At 34.9% G+C, this 17,089-nt stretch overlaps 1 protein-coding gene across 4 annotated transcripts in view; it reads right to left on the bottom strand.

Moving 5' to 3' along the window:
• Positions 1-17,089, bottom strand: part of LOC136848134 (extracellular matrix organizing protein FRAS1-like) — a 362,812-nt gene that overhangs the window by 39,855 nt on the left and 305,868 nt on the right. For all 4 annotated transcript variants that reach the window (XM_067120402.1, XM_067120399.1, XM_067120401.1 and 1 more), the window contains exons 19-29: positions 16,732-16,902; positions 14,167-15,132; positions 13,904-14,006; positions 13,022-13,226; positions 12,594-12,846; positions 12,291-12,415; positions 11,989-12,133; positions 11,203-11,409; positions 10,256-10,542; positions 6,321-6,519; positions 4,108-4,295 (exon numbers count right to left, since the gene is read on the bottom strand). In XM_067120402.1, the coding sequence (XP_066976503.1) occupies positions 4,108-4,295; positions 6,321-6,519; positions 10,256-10,542; positions 11,203-11,409; positions 11,989-12,133; positions 12,291-12,415; positions 12,594-12,846; positions 13,022-13,226; positions 13,904-14,006; positions 14,167-15,132; positions 16,732-16,902 (2,849 nt within the window). The remainder of the gene's footprint in view (positions 1-4,107; positions 4,296-6,320; positions 6,520-10,255; positions 10,543-11,202; positions 11,410-11,988; positions 12,134-12,290; positions 12,416-12,593; positions 12,847-13,021; positions 13,227-13,903; positions 14,007-14,166; positions 15,133-16,731; positions 16,903-17,089) is intronic.

Raw genomic sequence — 17,089 nt, 5'->3', positions numbered from 1 at the left:
TCCAGTCTTGGATGGTCTGGGATGCATCTTAGATATTTGTCGAGCTTATTCTTAAACACATCTACGCTCACTCCTGTTATGTTCCTCAGATGAGCTGGTAGCGCATTGAATAGACGCTGCATTATCGATGCTGGTGCGTGGTGGATTAATGTCCTGTGTGCTTTCCTTAATTTTCCTGGTATAGTTTTTTGGCACTATTAATCTACCTCTGCTTGCTCTTTTTGATAATTTTAATTCCATGATATTTTCGGTAATTCCTTCTATCTGTTTCCATGCTTGAATTACCATGTAGCGTTCTCTTCTCCTTTCAAGACTATATAAATTTAAGAATTGTAGTCTTTCCCAGTAGTCAAGGTCCTTAACTTCTTCTATTCTAGCTGTAAATGACCTTTGTACACTCTCTCTATTTGTGCAATATCCTTTTGGTAGTGTGGGTACCATATTATATTGCAATATTCAAGTGACTACGTACGTACGTTTTATAAAGCATAATCATGTGTTCAGCTTTTCTTGTTTTGAAGTGCCGGAACAACATTCCATTTTTTTTTGCATTTTGCCAATAGAATTGCTATTTGATCATTGCATAACATATTCCTATTCAACATCACACCAAGGTCTTTAACTGCTTCCTTGTTTGTGATTGTCTCATTATTAGGTCCTTTATATGCATATAGCATTCCTACTTTATCACCATAGTTCATTGATTCAAATTTATCAGAGTTAAATACCATCCTATTTATCTCTGCCCATTTATATATTTTATTTAGGTCTCTTTGTAGCGAGTTCCTATCTTCATCACAAGCAATTTCTCTACTTATTCTTGTGTCATCTGCGAAACTTCTTACTACTGAGTCCTTAACATTACTGTCTATGTCTGCAATCATAATCACAAACAGCAATGCAGCTAACACTGCACTCTGTGGTACACCGGATATTACCGTAGCTTCATCCGATTTCTCATCGTTTGCAATCACTATCTGTTTTCTGTTTTGCAAAAATTCTTTTATCCATCTTCCTACTTTGTCAACAATGTTATGTTTTCTCATTTTTTCGCTAATATATTATGATCTACCTTGTCAAAAGCTTTTGCAAAGTCTAGGTAAACCACATCTGTATCTTTTCATTTATCATATTTTTATATATGCTTTCATGGTGGACTAACAGTTGGGTTTGTGTACTTTTTCCGGTACAAAACCATGTTGTCCTATATTGAACAATCTATTTTTCATTAAATGTTTCATTATATTTTTTTATTACCCTTTCATATACTTTCATAATATGAGATGTCAGACTCACAGGCCTATAATTACTTGCCTCTAGTCTTGAACCACTTTTGAAAGTAGGAGTAATATATGCTAATTTATGCTCATCATAAATCTTGCCTGTATCTATACTTTGTCTTAATAATATTGCTAGCGGCTTTGCGATTGAATGAACCACTTTCTTTAACAATATGACAGGTACTCCATCTGGTCCTGCTGCTAATCCATTTTTAATTTCATTAATAGCCTGCACAATATCGGCTTCTGTAATATCTATATCTGATAAGTATTCAGTATTTTCATCTCTTATTTCTGTATCATTATCTTCATTTTCAATTCTAGGTGTAAATTCACTCTTATATCTTTCTGCTAATATGTTACATATTTCCTTTTTTCATTCGTTAATCGCCCTTCAATTCTTAGAGGGCCTATTTCTACTCTTATTTTATTCATCTTTTTGCATATGAATAAAAAATTTTAGGGTTTTGCTTGATATTTTGTAGTGTCATTTCTTCTAGGTTCCCTTTTTCATTTTCTTTTGATTGTATAATCTTTTGTTCTGCATTTTCTATCTTACTTTTTAGTTCCATCACTTTCCATGCATTCTTTTCTTTTGCAAGAGCTTTTTCCACTTTCTAATTTTCTGGAACAAGATCCTTCTGTCTCTTGGAATTCGTGACTGATGATTACTTTTTCTTGGTATATATTTTTCCACTATTTCCTCTAATATTTTATATAATATATCGGTATTTACCTGTATATCATCACTTACAAATATATTTTCCCATTCTTTGTTTAATTCTTCATTTATTTTTGACCAATTTATATTCTTACTATAGAAATTGTATTTTCCATATCCTTCCCATTTTTCGTTTCTTGCTTTTCTTTGTTTTCATATGTTCTGGAACGGACTGTTAGTTCTATGACATTATGGTCCGAAATACTCGTGTTATATACTATTATTTCTTTAACATAGTTCACCTCATTCACAAATACTAGATCTAAAATATTATCCTTTCTTGTTGGTAGGTGATTTATTTGCTGAATGTTATGTTCTAGTAGCATATCTAATAGCTTTTCAAATTGCCTCTTATCTTCTGCACTACTATTGCTCTCTTTTTTATATGTATAAATACAACCACAGGGGGAAGCTCGTGGCCTAAACGACAAAACCTCACTTCCCGAAGCAAAGGGACACAGAATAAATTTAAATTAATCAAAATCACTTAAATTAGGCATCACGAATAGGAAATACATCCCAAACATGAAAAGTTACAAGTGAAAAACGATTAATAACAAGCCAACCCAAGACCGAGGAAGGTCATGTGAGGCCGGGAGAGGAGATCGAGGCGGGCGTTATAAATCCCTCTAATTATTAAATTAAAGGGAAATACGGAGCCTCAACCGCCCCAAAAAACAACCAAACACTGGTACTCAACTTTGATGGAGAAGAACCTTGTGAGGATGCCATAATAGCACAAAAAAGGCACAAAATAAGGAGCACAACGAAATCACGTGCGAACAAAAGTGCTTGCTAAAATGGAATGCGGCTAGCGATGCTTTGTGTACAATCCGCGAGTGGTGCATGGGTTTGTAGCGGCACCTCTCGGTGGTACTTTTGACTTTGGGAATTTCTGTAGGGCAGGGTTCCGTGATTGTATCGTTCACCCTTTACCATACATGACTCCATCTAATGGAGCTCGCTCTGGGGGTAGTAACTCCAGCGTTTCATTTAGCTTTTCTCTGGTATCTAGCAACGGAATTACCTAGAAATAAGTGCTGAATGGACTTTTTCACCGGCTGACACGGGACCCCGATCCAGAAATAAATCTATATTTCAGTGGTCTAGGTATAACAGTACATACTGTATGAACCACGACCCATGAAACTTTAACCATGGCCCAGTGATGGCCTATTCTATATCGTTGTCAGAAGCACAATTATGGGTAACTTTAACCTTAATTAAAATAAAAAAATACTGAGGTTAGGGGGCTGCAATCTGGTATGTTTGATGAGTGGAGGGTGAATGATTAACATAACAATTTGCAGCCCTCTAGCCACAGCAATTTTTAAGATCTGAGGGAAGACAGAAAAAATAAGGACAAAAATGTGCAGACGGACAGACAAAGCTGGCACAATATTTTTCTTTTACAGAAAACTAAAAATTAAGTGATTGCAGCCAAAACAATCACTTCAAAGAAATCCATGTAACAATAATATGCAAGCTTTTAAATTACATAAACAAAATTGTTCACCCTCTAAGGATTGTACATGATAGGGGATAATAATGATAAGCAGCTTGCAATGAGGGCATTTGATATGATTTAATAGGCCATACTTATCTAATGACAGGATATAAAACTACTGTACTGTACAGACAGTCCCCGGTTTACAACGGGTCCGGCTTACGACGTTCTGAGGTTACGACGCTTTTCAAATATATTCATCAGAAATTATTTCCCGGTTTACGACGCATGTTCCAGGGTTACGATGCGTCGTGCGCCGATCCGACGGAAGACATCTTGCTCCAAAACGGCAGAATAATCAAAATTTGGTGTTTTTTTTATGAAAAACTCAATGAAAATGCAGTTTACATCGTTTTCAATACACCCAAAGCATTAAAAGTAAGGTTTTCTTAGGGTTTTTCGACGATTTTCGACGATTTTCGGTTTACGACGCGGCGTAAAAACGGAACCCCCGTCGTAAACCGGGGACTGCCTGTACTCCAAAAACAAATGATGAATACTTTTAAAGATACGTATTTATACTGTCAATACAAATCTAAAATTACCTGGTAGACACAAAAATGACAAAATCATGTCTAACAGATAAACTATATCTTCACCTGTATTGATATGTTCAGTCTCTCAAGAGGTGATTCATTGGTGCCATCTGTTATGTGGAAAAGAAATGAATCCTCTACAGGTTCCTGATGGCGATGCTGTGACTGAACATATTTTATTTTTCCTCCAAGTACATCAAGTAATGGAAAGTTGAAGACTGATGTAGTTGTTCCTGCTCTACTCTGAGATTCTGAAATAAATAATTGAAATTTATTCCAGGTCAAACAAAATAGGCAGATATCTAGAATAGAATATAAGTATGCATCTCAATTACTCAAAGATCTTTATGCAAACAGATTACAGTTAAATATTTATTAGCAGACAGCAAAGCGGTGTAAATTGTCTATCATGAACAGCATCAGGTTGGTAGTTATGCTTGTTTTTCACGTAAACAACAATAATGACAAGGACAGAATCAATAGCTGCAACACAAGATGTATAATAAGCATGACATGTTTGTGAAACACAATGCCCAAGGTAATGTGGCAAGTTCCTATTGGACCTTTGACCTCAATGTATGACCTTTACCTCATTTTTCACACAGGCTTCATTAGTAGACTATATACCCAAAATATGGTCTCTCTCTTATTTAGGTCAAAAGTTATGGTATATGTTGAATGACCAGTTGACCTTTTACACATGCCCCATAGAACTTCTCCACACTGTATAGTTCAAAACTTCTGGCGAAGGTTACATTCCTATTTTGGCCTTTGATCTCTAAAATACATTTGAATCTCTAAAATACATTTGACCATAACCTTTGGATCCAAAAACTGTAATTTTCATTAACTACTGTATCACCCATAGATGAAGTTTTAGGCCTTCATCTACAAAGATATTAAAAATTCAGTGTTTTAAAGAAATTAACCTTTATGGGCATAAAGCGAGGTAGACTGGCAGCAAGGTCAGTTACTAGATATCCCATATGGTAAACAGTGGCCATAAAAATATGCAACTCAAGACTTATTAGCAAGAAAAAATTTCATGGAGAAGACCATCATCACACTTTGCAGCATGGAAAAGCAAATGCATTATTTTGATGAATTAAATTACAATCTTTTGACACTCAACTTTGTGGCTTCACCAAAAAAGTCATTAATCCAAATGATGTACCCAGATACCGATTCTCCAAATAAAAATGGCTCAAATTTAAGGACACAGATTATAGAGCAATGTGTGAGGTTTGTTAATATAGTGTTCAAGCACCCTGGTCTGAAACTCATTTGCACATTACCACGCACAGTGTGAGCCTATATTTGTGTCCCTTTCCCTTGTGAAACTAATGTAACTGTTCATCTGTGCAGCATACACTTAAGTTAGCAATGACCCTATAAATTTTGCTCCATATTGCAATATTTCATCATTTTCTACTATACCTTTTTAAATACAATGCAGTACTTACTATGTGTTCCCAGCATCAAAGACACTATTTTTTTATAAATAATTCTCAGAAATTTCCTGTGCATCCTAGAGGCCGAATGTTAAATTTTCATATGCCTATCCTAACATAAGAAGGAGGTTATCTTTGCTAGACAGTAATCAGAACTCTTGTATATGACCTCTGAACGATGTGTACAGATTATGCTTAGTCACAATTGTAAACCAAAGAATTACAGTATAAAAGATAAAAAATATATAGGTGCAACTACAAATTTAATGTTACTGTGCAAAACACTTTCAGGTTTTGAAGATTAAATGTTTTTCATTTGTAATATATCTGTACTAAGAGGATTTCAATCTTTATTCTACTGTATTTCTATTTTGTTTCATTTGGGATGTAATGTCTGTGCAGTGTTTTCGCTTGGTGTAAATGTGCAATGCAATATTATTCTGTATTTATAATATTCTCTACTGCTGCATACAGCTACATCCTATACAGTACTATCAAAATCAGTGAACTTGAAAGAACATAAAAAATAAAAAAACATAAAAAAAGGAGTTAATATAAACTGCAAAAAGGACAATAATACACTGAGGCACTCTTATGCGCATAGCAACAAACCAAGTGAAGCCTTCAACTCATGAAAGTGGTGCATTTTTTTTTTATTTTGCTAGTAAAAGTTAGGGTGCATCTGTGAGGTTGGAGCATTTCAGATGCTGTGAAATATGCTACTTTATTGGCAATATTGTCTTGTGTTTGGAAATTTGGCTTCTATCAGGAGGGAAGGGGTAGAGAGATTGAGGATTTTAAAATCAGAATATTCAGTGTACTAACCTGACAAAGCATTTGTAATATATCCAAATATGGGAGGAGCATCTATAATGAAATTAAGTCTGGACACGGGAGAATCCACATCTGTAACTGTGAAGACAGGTGGAATGACTGTACTTCCGCCTTCATCAACTAGTAACTGTCCTGATACTCCAACTTCAGGGGCTTCATTATCTACACTTTGTATCAATACTTTCAATACCTGTAAATTTGAATAGCAGATTAGTATAAAAATTATCATTACTGCCTTACACAAAGTATGCAAACCTTATTTAACAAATGTTGAAATGAATGTTATTTCAACTCAGTACTGGTAGACCAACCAAACCAAAGTTACTGTTAACTCAGCATGTTTCCCATGGGTAATAAGCATAGAAGGTAGATAGACCATATCAAGTGATATCTTTCACCAACAAAAAAAGGATAAATTACCCATCCCAACTTTTCAGAAAGCACACTATTAGCAGCAATATAAAAGTAGGCAGGAAAACATATTAAAGGTTCCTTCAATCAGGCTTAGTCCGGATGGTCTACTAATAAAAACTGGAACTGCACTTTAGTTTACAGCACACATTGGGTTTTTAAACAATTAGAAGCTCAAACCTCAGTTTGTTTTATATGTACTGTAATTATAGTACTTACATTTAATTACAGTACAGTACTCCACTTCTTGCACTGAAATGGATCCTTGACCCTTCAGTCCATATAAAAGAAAAACAGCATTCTGGCAGTAATGCCAATGCATGGATGGGTCCAACAATCTCACAGTTAATTTTCTTGTGTCTGTGATACATGAACTACTATAATTCACAGTCCTTTGTTTGGTTTTCTCTTCTAAGATTCCTTTATTCTCTTACACTTTTATTTCCACTTTTGTGAATCAGGGGATACTGAGCATTGGACAGCAAGCTGAGGTTGAGGTAGAAGTGCAAAATTGGTGAGGTCATAGTTTCCCTTGCTTATCAGTTTCACCAAGACAAAATTTAGATTATACCTCCCCTTACAGCTCAGCTGCCCTGTCATGATGTAGGCTGTAGCTTTGTTCTACTCAAACATCAAGAGAGGAGGGGGAACAAGAGAGTATATTCTAGGTCGGTTGAAAATTATAGCATTTAGAACCAATCACAATGGTCTTTGGTATGGTTACACACCAACTGCTTTATCCAACTGACATGAGCCAAACTCCAAGATTCTGTCCTTGTAGAAGGGGTCTCTTTAGAGATTGGATTCTCTTGTTAGTTTGACAGCAATCCTGAAGGCCTCGAGACCTACCTAAAAGAAACTGATTCATACAGGGAGATTATGATCCTCCATCTTCATAAAATTAGACAAGTCAGCATTGACTGTACTCAGTCAAACAGCCTCCCTGTTGTCTTTTTTAGCTGTCAATTTCATGTCCAATGATATAACCATGGGGAAATCTAATGATCCAAAAATCCAAGAAGCTGGACAACCTATCTTGCTTGGCTATGAGCATTTTCACAAGAGAGGGGCCAGAAAGATAAATTCACATAATTGTCAACTGCAGGAACACCACTGTTGGTTGCAGGAGAGATAACGTGGTCACAGATGACACCAGCAAGGCAAAGTGATTCATCCTCTGGATTGTTTTGTCCATCAGAACATTTTCAGCTTTCCATAGCAGCAGCAGCACTCCCCTGGCTTATTTCATCTACAACTAGCCTCCTTCAGATCCAGTAGCCTGAGATTTAAGAACCTTCATTCATCCCAAAATGGCCTAGAATCTGTGTCCTCCTATGATTATATACAAAGTGATGGGGATAATTCTCTTTCATTTCTGAAAATCTAATAGTCATATTGACTCCTCTCTTATGCTTTTATTCCCATTTTTGTGAATCAGGGGATACTAGGCATTAGGCAGAAAGTTGAGGTTGAGGTTGAAGTGCAAAACTGATGAGGTTATTGTTTCCCTGCTTATGAATTTCACCAGGACAATGTGTAGATTACACCTTGCCTTAGAGCTCAGCTACACTGTCAGGGCGTAGGCAATAGTTTTTTTCTAGTCATACATCAAGGGAGGAAGTGGCACAAGAAGGTATGTTCTAGGCTGGTTGAAAATTATAGCATTTAGAACCCATCACAATGGTCTTTGGTATGGTTACACTCCAACTGCTTTATCCATGTGACATGAGACAAAATACAAGTTTCTGTCCTTGTAGAAAGGGCTTCCTGAGAGACTGGATTCTTCTGCTAGTTAGATAGCAATCTTAAATGAATCAAGACCTCCAAGAGTCAGATTCATACAGGGGGTTTATGATCCTCCATCTTAAAAAAATTAGACAAGTAAGCACCAACGGTACTCAGTCAAACAGCCTCCCTGTTGTCTTCTTTTATTAACTAGTTATCAGTTTCATGTCCAATGATTTAATCACGAGGAAATCTTGTGATCCAAAGAGCCAAGAAGCTGAACAACCTGTGTTGCTTAGCTACAAAATTTCCCCATGAGAAGGACAAGTGAGATAAAATCAATGCCACTCTTGGTTGCAGGAAGAATAATATGGTTGCAGGTGACACCAAGATAAAATGAGTCTTCCCTTGGAATGTTCTGTTCATCAGGACATATTCGGATTTCTACAGTAGCACCAACACTCCTCTGGCTAATTTTATCTGCAACTAGCCTCCTTCAGATCCAGCAGCCTGAGATTTAAGAACCTTAATTCATCCAAACATGGCCTAAAATCTATGCCGTACTGAGACTATATATCAAATGATGGCGGATAGTGTTTTTGTTTTGTTTCTGAAAATCTAATATTCATAATGACTCTTCATTACCAAGAATGGGACTGGTTTGTTAACCATCATTACTCTCACAATCTTTCAGGGGAGTTTTGATATTAACTGTACTACGCCCTCCTGATGTATGAAATGACAGGATAGTGCTTTTCTTGTTCTAACTGCATTTCCATTACAGTAATATATATTCCTAACATATGATCTCTGAAATTAGTGACTATATTTAAAGTCCTATCCTCCTACTATGTTACTGGTCCTGAAGGAACCCTATGGTCATATGGCTGCAACAATTTCTGATGGGTTTGAAGCTGAAGGTGGACATTCTACCTCTGAGCTTACAATTCCTAAGATTGAGTTACTGTGCCATTAAGTGTTTCCGTCTCGGACACAACTCCCTTTTGTTCTAGACAACATAGGTTCTGAAACTTGAGATCGATCCTAGAGAGCTTTTCAGTTGATCTTGTAGGTGTCATTTGCCAACCTTGGGTGTTTAGTAGCATGATTCTTTCCCATTAAATTGGAATTTGTGTTTGGATGTAAAATAATTAATTTTTAAAACCAAGTTAATTTTTTCATAAAAACCCATTGCTCATAATGGGTTCCCACGACCCTACAGCCCCACTTTCACACAGCTCAGGAATTAAACACAGGAAAAGGATTCTTTTAGTACCCTGAAACTACTGAATCCACCCATTTTCATTTAATCTCATTTGGAATAAAGCATCTGGAATCCCTTTCATTGCAAGACAAAAGCCAATTTTAATTAATGGAGTTGTATGAAAAATAATTTTGTTTTTAAAGCATTACATTTTCAGGTATTTAGTAATCACAGAAAATGCACATACCAATACACTTGGTACTAATTCAAATAAAACTTACTACATGCAGTTGATAGAAAGCATAACAAAGAAACTTAAAATTCATGTGGATTTCTTTTAATTAATACAGTATCTAGTTTCTAAAATATCAATATGTTTCCAATCCCAATACATATTTCCTTCCACAGGAATGTTAAAATTCTGCTTCAAGAAATAAGAACTTGCAAGGCAGATTTCAAAACATTTGAGTCACAGAAAATAAGACATTTTCCTTGCTCTCTACAGTATTGTATATGCTAACATGATGCTTGAAGTCCTACATCTGTGTGTTAAAATATAAGACAAGGACAATGCAAGGCAACTAACCTGGTTGCTAAGTACATTATTGCTGGAATCAGTGACATTGAAAATCAAATTTTCTGTTACGTCTTCAGGTCCAATTTCTACTGTTGAAGAATAGTTAACAAGGCCAAAAACTATATCTGCCTGGGTAAATTTATCTGTTCCATTTATGATTCTTGTAGCTCCTGAGGGCTCGGTGATGACAAGGTTGCCATACTCTGACTGTGTTGTAAGAGTATATACTAATTCATCATCACTTGAATGAACATCAGTAAAGTGAAGATGCCAACTTGTTATCACCTTTGATTCATCTGAAAGATTAAGAAACAATGAAATTTAATACTACTGTATACAGCTCTCCACAGATTCATTTGAATACCATACAGCAATGAAGTTATAATAAACAACCAAGCTCAGTATAGCATATGACATTATTTGTTGTTTTTCTTTTATCTCAAAGGCTACAAAAAAATATATTTTTCTGCTTGTTTGGTGTCTCACTGTTTTAGTTAATATTTGATATCTTTTTAGTTTGTATTTCATTTGTAAATTCAACTTCAAAGTCCTTCATCTGATGAATCAAACTTGGGTTACTTTTACCCAGCGAAGCTTCACATAACCTTATTCTATTATGACAGAAAGTTTGTGATTACTAATAATTTTCTACAAGTATTTCAATACTGTAATAACATAAGATGAAAAAGAGCACTAAGAAATTTGCTTTAACCTTAACAAAAATTAAAAATATGAGGTAACTGGCAATCACAGAAAGAATTTCCATAACAGACTCTTGCTCCCAAGAGCACTCAGGCATGAAATAGTTGCATATTAAATTATGTCATACTCAAATATAAAACTAGTTTTCTTTTATTTTAACCATAGGAGAGACCATTAACCATAAACGCTTTTAAGCTTTCATTTACATTTCAGTGAGTAACCTACACCTTGAATTGACTAAAAAATGGTCTTACACTCTGAAAGTGACAGGGAGAAAGAAGCATTACTGCCTCTTATGGGTTGCTGCTGATCCTCATGACGAATGATGATGGATATCCTGGTTGATGCTTCTGATCTCAGCCCCAATGCCACAAACACAATGTAATCATATGTAGAATCAGATCCATCATGAACGTACTTCATAAGAGATCTCTGTAGTTCATCTTGAGTCAAGCTATCCTCTGCAAAATCCCACAATACATTCCTCAATTTATGAGAAATCAACAAACAAATTTCATATTTAATTCTTGCATCTCAGCTTTTTCTTGATTCAACTTTTTACCTTCATTTAGGAACACATTATTAAGGATTACCCGAGACATGAGAAATAAAAGACTCGCTGTTATTGGGAGTAATAATAATAATAATAATAATAATAATAATAATAATAATAATAATAATAATAATAATAATAATAATAATAATAATAATAATAATAATAACAATAATAATAAAAATAGAAACTATGCTGCCTTAATATTAATGACTCTAATAACTGACAACTGATTCACACAAATTCTCATTAACACTGATAAGTACTGTATGTCAATTTTTTTCTGTATATTATGACATAAATCAGGCACTAACTTCAAATAAAACAAGATTGACAGTCATTATCCACAGCAAAATAATTAAGTAAATGAAGCCAATACATTGTTAAACTCGAGAGGGTTCCTAGACTTCAGTATAAAGGATGAAACATCAACCAAAAGTTGAACGAAACATTCAACAATTTTACCATACAGTAATATATTCTTTACCTTCAGTAAATGTAAATTCCTCGCCATCTATTTCCTTAATGATAGTACCATGGAATGGGCCTTCAAGAAGAATGAATTCTATTTCATCATCAGGTTCAGAGTTGGTAATCGCAAAGAATTCAGGCTCTAAGCGTACTGCTTCATGCTAAGAATATATAAAATGAAAGAATGAGTCAAGCACAGTTTCCCCAAATAATCATTACAGTACCTGTACTTCAAAATATTTTTTCATGTGGTGTCTGCATCATAAAATACAAATAAGATTGAAAAGTAGGGCAAATTATTAAAGAAAAATTACTCACACTCCTGATCACTAACTCAGGATTTTCACTGGTGAAACTGAGATGACTACCAAGCTGTGGGACAACATGGATAGTAAACTTTTGTTCAGGCAACCCATAGCTTTTGCCTGTAAACTGATCTGAAACTAAAGATGGTACACATTATAAAACAATAAACTACAAAAGTCATAAATTTCCAAAGAGGGGGTTCTAATCAGTATAACAGGTTATACTGCATGTTTCCCTCCCACATAGATCCTTGAATGATTTTTCACAACGAGAAGCAATATAATTTGTTGTCTCCACAAAAATAACCTTGTTTACCTGAAAACTTGAAACTATACTGTTTTTCTTGCATTATCATATCTCCCAAAGGAGGCATATAGATGATCTTCATGTCATCAATGTCAGCTTGTGTGAACTGCCTCAATTCCAGTCCAGGGGAATCTATGTGAAATAGTGACCCATCATTTGGGCTCAAAGGATGGGTTATGGTGTATACCAAATGCTCTGGGGATTTAACTCCAACAAATGATAAGTGAGCTTGAGTGATTAGTGCAGCCTGTCCATCTTGCACCTGTTATAAGTATACAAATAATTTACCAACATTTACATTTACAAGATATTCATAAAATTACAATATATTTCACTCTTGAGAAAAATAATACTGCAAATATGAATGCTCTTTAAAACAACAACAAAATCTTCAAAAATAGAAAATGTTTAAGTTTATTAAAAAAATTTCAACTCACTGTAATTTCAAGTTGAGTCCCTGGGGTTGGAAGCATTGTGTCGTCTACTAAAGAATCTATTTGGATAATAAATGACTGATTGCCCAAAATATTTGGAGGATGTGAATTGTCGGTGACAGAGAAGATGAGTTCATCAGCCTTGGTTTCCTTACCACCAGAATGCAAATACCACACAAGCCCTTCATTCAGTTCCCTTTGGGTGAAACTGAAAAACAAACTCGGAATAACATCCAAGATTCTAAACAGACCTTTGCCATGCAGATGCTTTTACAGATGCTGGTGTCCCCCAATCAAAGGGCACAAATCTGTAGTTCTTTATTAAACTGTAACTTATGAAAAAGTCACATTTTTTTTAATAAAAAGTTGTTTAATTATTAATGTTAGTGAATGAAAAAATAATATTCCACATACAGTAATTATATTTAGTTTCATCCACATTTCCAACACTGTGCATGATCTGTGCCATTGTTTACACAGAAGTTTGCAAAAACTTGACATTTTGAATTTTTATAATGACTAGGTATGAATTATGAAGTAAATAATATAGACTTTTGCTGAAATACTATACTATGTAATGTGGGCCATGTAAGGCTCTTGCAAATAAACTCATCTTTACCTTTGTTTACATTTTTCTTGACTAAGGAAGATGTTTTCTGAAGCCTGTAAGGACATGAGTGTGTACTTCTTTTGAGTTTGTACTTATAACTGAATTTTTATAAGCCAATGATAAAACAAATATATGCATGTATTTATGACCTAAAATTTTATTTTTTTACTTTCTTTACATTGTGGATGGCTGCAAATATCAAATCTGTGATATACACACTTCTGAAATTAATGGGGAAACTGTACAGTAAATATAAATGAAAAGATTTTGATTACCTAGTAGCTGGTCTTACAAGATGAGATTCATCCATCTGTGTCCAGCCATCATTGTAAAACCCATCTGGTGCTGGGGGTAATGGAATAACCAAACTCAGTTTGCCTATGAAAAAAAAAGAAGAATTAGCAGTGAACTCAGACACCAAACCACTTATATTTTTCTAATAAATTTCAAAATCTATTTCATTTTGGATGATGCTCTGGCTAACAGAGTTCACCTCCAGTATATATCAAATCAAGAGAATCCATTACCCTTCATTTACCATGTCCTGGATTCTGTAACATTGGAAGAAGTGTATATAAAAGATTCTCATCATCAGAGTCTATGTCTGAAGCTCTCAGCATGTGTGGTGTCAGCTGCACACTTTGGCCAGGTGAAACATGGGTCCCAAGATTTTTCACCAAAACTGGTTTACTCTTCTCTTCTTCTACGATGTATATACTGAACAAGAAGTTTGTGACAGAATATCCGTCACTCAACTGAAATAAAACTGTGTCTTCCTCTGAATCTGAATTGTCATGCATATATAAAATCTGCCCTCCAGTCAAGTCTCTTAGTTTGAAAGTCACTAGATTTTCATTAAGAAAAGAAAGCTGTCCATGTTTTGGTCCCCCTAATATCATTACCTGAACCTCTTCTGGGTTATCTTGGTCATGGATATTTAGTACCTTTGTATCTATAGCTTTACTTTTTCCTTTGTACACAATTAGCGGTTCATTTAATATAACTTGTGGGTCATGTAGTGACTTGACATTAATGGAGAGATCCATTTTTTCTGAGTGAAACAGGCCATCAAAAACAGTGAAAGTTATTTTTCCATGCAATGGTTTGTCTTCTTCATGCCTGAAAAAAAGTCGATTTTTCATAATGTGTTCCACTGAAATAGCTTCCTTCTCAGAAACTAAAATATTATTCCCTTCTTTAACAATGTAGAGGTTTCCATTTGATGGCTTCTTCACAAGAATTATGGATAGGTGGTTGCTTGGAGTATCCTTATCTTCAACATTAATGTTAGAACTGTTGAGGACCAAGATCTTGCCATACTCAACAGCAAGAGGCTTCAAGACATGCAACAGTGGTTTTTCAGTATTGTACAGGCATATTCCTTCACTGTCTGGGTGATAATCTGAGCTGCACTCGTCAATACACTGACCATCCTGAAGCAAATATGGAGACTTACACTTCTGACACTCATATACAGAACAGCTAAGGCACTTTTCACCACAATCTGAAAATACAATAAAAATATACTCTGAGAGAATAAAAAGGGAATCAAATTCCAAAAAAACAAGAATTACTATATGGTATAGTACTACAAAAAGAATACATGGGTTCACTGAATAATCTAAAAGCCAGTGGAAGTAGTGTAATTCTTCATTCTAACAAGATATTAAAATTCTTAAAGATGACTACTGTAGTCATATACCTAACAAAAACTACACAGCACAAAAATACATGCTATAGACTGCACTGCAAAATTTCTATCCATCAACAAATTGAGTAAATTACGGCTACAGTATTTAAGATTAAAAAAATTTTGAATCATGCAATTCATCAGAGAGAGAGAGAGAGAGAGAGAGAGAGAGAGAGAGAGATTTGGACAGGCGCATAGTGAATGTGGCTCATATTCACACGGGATATTAAAAATAGCCTCTGCTACAAATAACTTTTTTTGAAATTTACAGTATTTTCTTTGGTCATACATATGGATGGTAATACACTGAGTAAGTTAGTAGTAAAATTTCTGACACATCATGAAACCCCATCTTAATGTCTCAGTTTAACACATTTGTCTAGAAAGTAAGTTAACATACTTCAATAGCTCTTAGTGTCATGAACAGATATAACCAATTCCCAGGTGTACTGCAAGATACTGCCAACAAACAACACTGAAAAACCCATTTGTTGCAATCTTAATTGCAACTTACAGTTCGAGGATCTACTAAAACAACATTTCTTCACTTTATTCTGTTTCCTCATGAACATTTCTTCATTGCAGCTTACCTCTGGACCCTAGCTGTAACCTCTTTCTTTCCCTTAACTGCATCTCCATTCATATTCTCTTTCTCCATTCATATTCTTTTTCTTCCACCTGACTTTTCACCCTCTCCTAACAATTGTTTCATAGTGTAACTGTGAGGTTTTCCTCCTGTTACATCTTTAAAACTTTTTACTCTCAATTCCCCTTTCAGTGCTGAATGAATTCACAGGTCCCAGTGCTTGGCCTCTGGCCTGAATTTTATATTCCATTCCATTCCATATGATATAGTATGTGTGAATTTAAGCATTCATAAAAGTGATGTACTTGCCTTTTAATACTGCATGATATTTAATATATAAAAAGGGTGAAGGACAAATTTAATTACTCCAGCAAACATTTAGTGTGTTAGGGCTTTTCAAAGGCAATTATAATAAAAAGAAACTATAATAATAACAAAGCTACTATGTACCTCATCCAAGATATAGAGGAATGAGTGTCTGGTACTAGAATTACATATTGTTACAGAATATTAAATAACATTAATGAGTATTTTTTCAGCAGGGTGAGGAACTGAGTTCCAGAAATCAATACAATTCCACTCGTTACGATTTCTGTAAGGTCATTCTGTGTTTTAAACAATTAAAGCTTCAGTTAAAATCCATTTAAATCATTTATCCTCATGAAGAGAACATCTGTATTACCTCAAGAGTCCTTGCAAGATGCCAGTACTATCATAGGAATTGTCATAACATAAATGATAACATCTAAACTTCAAAGCTACTGCTTGAATGTTACACACTCAACTGATTTTAGTAGTTTTTAACTGACAACAATAAGTCTCCTTACCAAAGCAAACATTCTCAAAGACATTTGCAAATGTCCCAGGCCGACAAGAAGTGACACAGTGATCATCTTGAAGAAGGTAAGGGGAATGACACTCCAAGCACTGCATGTTTGAATTACAAGCACTGCAACCTGGAGGACATTTCCTACACTCACCACCAACAGGGTGATGACCTGAAAGTAAAACAGACTTATTTAATCATGAATATGAAATATATTTTGACAAACTTTCACTTTGTTATATCAAGAACTTATTATTCAATTTCCAATATAGATCTCTCCCTTGACATTTGCTTTACAATGCAGCTGTGACAAAACACTGAAGTAATAATTAAATGACTACATGGATGTGATTCCTACC

The sequence above is a fragment of the Macrobrachium rosenbergii genome, chromosome 18, assembly GCF_040412425.1.
Source record: "Macrobrachium rosenbergii isolate ZJJX-2024 chromosome 18, ASM4041242v1, whole genome shotgun sequence".
In the NCBI taxonomy this organism is placed as follows: Eukaryota; Metazoa; Arthropoda; class Malacostraca; order Decapoda; family Palaemonidae; genus Macrobrachium; species Macrobrachium rosenbergii.
This window is presented reverse-complemented; position numbering and strand designations above follow the sequence as displayed.